Genomic DNA, 6,510 nt, shown 5'->3' on the forward strand with positions numbered 1-6,510 from the left:
TAAAAAGATGTAAGCGTTTTTTAGTAATTTACCCTCAATTTTTGTTAGTCTTGCAAGTACCACATGGCAAAGACAAACAAAAGCACTATTTCACACCAACGGAAACAAGAATTAAATATCTTCTTTATTTAAAAATGGCTTCATATTTACCTAAAAGTTGACCGCAATCCATTCAAATTAAATATTGTTAATTTTATAAAAATATTATTCGTATACTAAAAATAATTATTAAAATTAATTTTTAATATATTTATATATAAAGAAGCAGCATCTTTTAATTTTAACTTTGAAGTCCTCGATGGCCCTGGCCACATACTCAAAATACTTTCCTTCTTCAGCGGTTCCAATAAACAACATGAATTCACAGAACCCATATTTAAGGATCGATTCAGATGGCAATGCCAACCACTTCATTTTCAACACTTTTGTCCCCCTCAACTTCAAAGTATGAATCAACACCCCGATTGATCATCGCCTGCAACAGCGTTCGTTAATAGTTTTTCGGTGATTCCTCAATCTTTTTTACTGTTATTATTATTATTTTTTCTTGAATCAATTAGATTAATTTTCTTGTTTGTGTTCTTTTTATTTCTCCCTTTAATATTTTGTGGGTTTCGAATCAATTATGGGTTGATTGCTTGTTTCTTTTCCAGCACAGAATGATCATCTCCATTTTAATTTTTGTCTTTATTTATTTATTTGCTTTTAAATCTAATGTTTTGTTTCGATATTACCGTTGTTAAGTAAAGCTTTTCAGAACGATTGTTGCAATATTAATATTGGGTATGAGATATTTGATTAATTTGATCAAGGAAATGTGAATTCCCACTCAATTGAATTGTTTCCCCTGATGCAGTTAGTGATGATATATTGTGGGTCTTATGAGTGTGGGTCTTATGATACCTTAAGGCAAGTGCATTATAATTGAATTGAATTGTTTCCCGGATGGAAAATTAAGAAACAGGATACAAAAGTTAATTTTGATTTGTTTATTGTTTTTTAGGACTTTGATACATTTGAAATGTGGTGGTGCTGATGGGATCACAAAACTGAGCAAAATGACAGAAGTTGTAGCAGAACTCGATTTGAATCAACAGCCTTTGCATGACATAGAAGAGCGAATTAGACGCCTAGAAGGCATAATTTTCAGAGTTAGGCAGCGGCAGAGGTGGTGCCGTAGTGATAGTCCTGTCCGAATGACTACATTCGCCGGAGAAGTGTTGGTTGATGGGGTTCAAGATGAAGGCAGACCACAGCTGGAAGAAGTAGAGGCCGGAGATGATGTCAAAGAAAATGGTAATGTGGAAAGCAGCAGTTGTAGGGGCAAAAGGAAGGCATCTGCATATTTGGTTGCTAAGGCGCTGGGGATGGAAACTAACACCGATAAGGCAAAGGGACGCGCAGGAAACTATTTTGATTGTAACATATGCTTGAAAATGGCAAGAGATCCTGTTTTGACTTGCTGCGGTCACTTGTTCTGCTGGCCCTGCTTCTTTCGCTTGTCGTATGCTTATGCAAATGCTAGGGAATGCCCTGTATGTGAAGGAGAGGTCATGATCACATGCATTACTCCAATTTATGGATCTGTAGGTGTCAATGACAGTGATCAGCTAGAATCAGAAGAGAATGGTTGTGAAATTCCTGCTCGACCTTGTGCGCGCAGAGTTAAGGTTAGCAAGGTGAAGTGTTTCAGAAACCGTGGTTTTCCAATAAATAATCCCCGTACTTCAGCTCAAAGTTCAAGTACAGTAATCCAAGGAATCGCCTTACCTTCACCGCCAATCACTCCGCCGCAAAGACCTTTAGAGGGACTTGATTCCTATCTTGGAAGTGACTCTGAAGGAAGCACCATGCAGCTGAATCATAATGCTGCTTCGAACCATTCAGAGTCACATAATCAAAATGTTATTGCTGCAGCCGCCACATCTTCTGTTACTCCTTTGACTATGAATGATGATGCTATTGCTATTACAGATTCCAGTACACAAATCACCAATAGTAGTGGACAGATTATTTCTTCCGACCGTTCATCTCTAGTCGAATTGATGTAGTTTTAAGACGATGAGTTTCAAACGAGCCCAGAAACAAAACATTTACAGGAAGGTCCTCTATTTAAGTATACTACAATATGTTAATAGCCAATTTCAGAACCATTTTGTGAAATTTATATGATGTGCAAAGCCGTTTTTATTTGACAGATATGTACATCTATATAAAAACAGCAGCAGGATTTCTGCTTGTGGTCATTGGTTATAATTTGTAATACGCAAAGAAGAATATGCATGAGTGTTTTATAGATCCACCGAATCTTTACTTCCTTTGTGAGTAGACTTGATCGTATATGGTGCGAACGTATATTCTTGTCTAAGTTGGGTGTTTACATACATAGTGACTATCCCATACTGTGGCAGATGTGCTGTGAGCTGGCCCGGTGTCCGACTTCTTTCCTGTACACGTAACATTTTTCTATGTATTTTTCTTTATTTAAATGATAACCGGAAAAACGGATTTTTTATTTTAATAAATAAAATAAATATAATATTAACCAAAATAAATATTTTTAGGAGAAATTACTGATTTAAATTCCTTTGCCATATCTTATTTACAGTGCGTATATCTCGTTTATACTGTAAAGAGATATGGTACGTCAGCGTGACACGTGTATATCTCGTTTACACTATAAACGAGATATGCGCAATGTCATATCGTTTACAGTGTAAACGAGATATGGCCCGTACGTGCCTATATATAGAAGTCGTTTACAGCTTAGTTCCGGGCCTCAGTTTGACTTTGTCAACATCTTTCTCCACTCTTTTAACCCTTTTTGACTATACCTTTGACCGAAGCGGTGATGGCGTACCAAGTGGGGAATGACGGGGACATAAACAGGCTGAACGAGACGACACATTACGCCGTGGCGGCCAACTTCGAGGTTAGTTTCGTTATGGTTGTTAAATTTAATGATGTTGCCATTGATATGGTAGTCATAAAGATCTGAAACGTTGGTATATGAGTTAGGAGCTAGGTCTGTAGGCTTAATTTAGAACTCTATCCGCTTGTGCTAGGTTGGTATGACATAATTACTATTAGTTTGGAACTCTGTTATTCTTGTGCTATGTTGTTAGTATTTATAACGCTATAGTTAGGATTTGCCTATCATCGAATATGGAATATAGAGACATGTGTAGACTAGAAAGTTGAAATATTGTATTCTTAAGGCTAAAATATTTGTGTTTTACATTCTTCAGAGGCCTCATCTCCTACTGCCCCAGCAAGTGAGCCATACTTTACCTCCACCGGGCGCTATCGTCCTGTATCTGGTTGAGACCAGATTCGGTGACACCGTGTCCCTCAGGGATTTTACTTTTGACAATTCCCTGATTTCGGCATCGATGGAGCGATGACGTCTAGAGACGCACACGTTTCATCTCCTGTGGAGTGAGGTCACTATCACCCTGCAGGACGTGGCGTACCACCTAGGCCTACGCGCCCACGGTAACCCCGTTGGAGGGTGCCTCCGTGACTTTGGTAGGTGGTACCATACGAAGACACGGGCATTGGTGGAGCAGGTCCTCGGCGCCAGGCCTCCCGCGGCAGCACAGCAGGCAGCGCAGAGGAAGGAGTCGTTCATGCTGAAGCTTGTGTGGCTACAGGATCGTGTACGCCAGATGCCCTAGACAGACGATCCCAAGACCCTCCGACAGTACGCCAGGCGTTATATCGTGCTACTGATCGGAGGGTATCTGATGGCCGACAAGTCAAAGAATCTGGTGCACCTTCATTGGCAACCGTTGCTCAGGACTTTGAGGAGTGTAGAGCGTTTTTCTGGGGCTCGACTGTGCTGGCCTGAATGTATCACTCCCTTTCTTTGGCGGCTCAGTGGGGCGTCACAGATATCGCTGGCTGCACTCCGCTGTTGATGTCCTGGATCTATTAGAGATTTCCTCAGTGGTGTCCACCAGTATCCGAGATTCTAACGAAGGGGAACACGGAGGCTCCATTGATACCTACTGTCGGTTTGACGGCACTGCACATGGTACTTTAACCGGTCGAACACAATCACCCGGTACTCAGCACTCCTGCGAATGGTATAGTTCTTCTCACCTTGAAGCACCGCACCTCAGCTTCTGAAGCTGTGTCCGACCCGAAACTCCACACTGCTGTCTAGGTTGTAATCCGCACCATAGGTGTCAGAAACCGGGATCCTCTCATGCATAGCTGATGAGCGGATATTTTATACGCTTTTTGGGGGTAATTTCATGTAGATTTTAGTATGTTTTAGTTAGTTTTTAGTATAATTTTATTAGTTTTTAGGAAAAATTCATATTTCTGGACTTTACTATGAGTTTGTGTGTTTTTCTGTGATTTCAGGTATTTTATGGCTGAAATTGAGGGAGCTGACAAAAATCTGATTTAGGTTGAAAAAGAACTGCTGATGCTGTTGGATTCTGACCTCCCTGCACTCGGAATGGATTTTTTGGAGCTACAGAAGTCCAATTGGCGCGCTCTCAATTGGGTTGGAAAGTAGACATCTAGGGCTTTCCAGAAATATATAATAGTTCATACTGTGCACAAACATAGAGGATGTAAACTGGCGTTCAATGCCAGTTCCATGTTGCAGTTTGGCGTTCAGCACCAGAAACAGGTTGCAAGTTGGAGTTCAACGCCAGAAACAGGTTACAACCTGGCATTCAACTCCAGAAACAGCCTAGGCATGTGAGAAGCTTAAGTCTCAGCTCCAGCACACACCAAGTGGGCCCCAGAAGTGGATTTCTGCACTATCCATCCTAGTTTACTCATTTTCTGTAAACCTAGGTTACTAGTTTAGTATTTAAACAACTTTTAGAGATTTATTTTGCATCTCATGATATTTTTAGATCTGAACTTTGTACCTTTTGATGGCATGAGTCTCTAAACTCCATTGTTGGGGGTGAGGAGCCCTGCAGCGTCTCGATGAATTAATGCAATTATTTCTATTTTCCATTCAAACACGCTTGTTCCTATCTAAGATGTTCATTTGCGCTTCACTATAAAGAAGGTGATGATCCGTGACACTCATCACCTTCCTCAATCCATGAATGTGTGCATGACAACCACCTCCATTCTATATTAGATTGAATGAGTATCTCTTAGATTCTTTAATCAGAATCTTCGTGGTATAAGTTAGAATCCATTTGTAGCATCCTTGAGAATCCGGAAAGTCTAAACCTTGTCTGTGGTATTCCGAGTAGGATTCTGGAATTGGATGACTGTGATGAGCTTCAAACTCGCGAGTGTTGGGCGTAGTGACAAACGCAAAAGGATCAATGGATCTTATTCCGACATGATCAAGAACCAACAGATGATTAGCCGTGCTGTGACAGAGCATTTGGACCATTTTCACTGAGAGGATGGGAAGTAGCCATTGACAACGGTGACACCCAACATACAGCTTGCCATGGAAGGAGCCTTGCATTTATGAAAGTGAGAAAGCATTATGTTGCAGGAATTCAGTGGACAAAGCATCTCCAAAACTCCAACATATTCTCCATTATTGCACAATAAGTATTTATTTTATGCCCTTTCAGTTTTTACAATTGAACTTGAAAAACACTGTTGTTGGTATCCTGACTAAGAATAATAAGATAACCATAGCTTGCTTCAAACCAACAATCTCCGTGGGATTCGACTCTTACTCACGTAAGGTATTACTTGGACGACCTAGTGCACTTGCTGGTTGGTTGTGCGAAGCTGTGAGAAATAGTCCATTAATATTGGCATACACAATTTCGTGCACCAAGTTTTTGGCGCTGTTGCCGGGGATTGTTTGAGTTTGAACAACTGACGGTGACTCTTGTTGCTTAGATTAGGAAAAATTTATCTTTTTTACTAGAATTGCATCTTTTATTAACCTTTCAAAAAAAGATTTTCAAAAATATTAGTTTTCTTTATTAATTTTTAGTTTTTCTGTGAATTTAGTGTCATGTTTTAAGTTTGGTGTCAATTGCATGCTCTTCTTTGTCTTTCAATTTTCAAATTGCATGTTCTTTATTTTTCCTTGATCTTCAAATTATTCTTGTCAAATTTTCTTGTTTGATCTTTGATTTTTCCTATTTTGTGTAATTTTCGTGTTTTCCTTGTGCAAGTTCAAAATATTAGTTTTCAAAAAAAAATTATTTTTATTTATTAAAAATACCTCTTTAAAACACGTTACATTTATAGCTCAATTGGATAGAGCGTTGGTTTATGTTCTTGGTAATTGGGTATCTTCTTTTTAAAATCATTTTCAAAAATAATTTTTCTTTGATTGAATCTTGTGCCAAACTTTAAGTTTGGTGTTTTCTTGTTAATTTTTTATAATTTTCAAAAATTTATTTTGGTTTTCTAAAAATTTTAAGTTTGGTGTTCTTTCTTTTGTTCTTGTTGTTCTTGTGATTCTTCAAGGTGTTCTTGAGTCTTTCATGTGTTTTGATCTTAAAATTTTTAAGTTTGGTGTTCCTTGGTGTTTTCCCTCCAAAATTTTCGAAAACA

The 6,510-nt window shown here is 38.9% G+C and overlaps 1 protein-coding gene across 2 annotated transcripts; it reads left to right on the plus strand.

Annotated features, from left to right (window-relative positions):
* The first annotated feature begins 290 nt into the window (after positions 1 to 290).
* LOC107458846 (E3 ubiquitin-protein ligase RMA3) lies at positions 291 to 2,299 on the plus strand. 2 transcript variants are annotated; one of them, XM_016077045.3, is made up of 3 exons: positions 291 to 504; positions 857 to 909; positions 1,004 to 2,299. In XM_016077045.3, exons 2-3 carry the CDS (start codon positions 863 to 865, stop codon positions 2,049 to 2,051), a joined length of 1,095 nt encoding a protein of 364 aa, XP_015932531.1. In that variant the 5' UTR covers positions 291 to 504; positions 857 to 862; the 3' UTR covers positions 2,052 to 2,299. The 2 variants fall into 2 exon arrangements, with proteins under 2 accessions (XP_015932531.1, XP_015932532.1); XM_016077046.3 differs by lacking the exon at positions 857 to 909.
* The last annotated feature ends 4,211 nt before the right edge of the window (positions 2,300 to 6,510 follow it).

This window comes from Arachis duranensis, chromosome 7, assembly GCF_000817695.3.
Source record: "Arachis duranensis cultivar V14167 chromosome 7, aradu.V14167.gnm2.J7QH, whole genome shotgun sequence".
NCBI lineage: Eukaryota > Viridiplantae > Streptophyta > Magnoliopsida > Fabales > Fabaceae > Arachis > Arachis duranensis.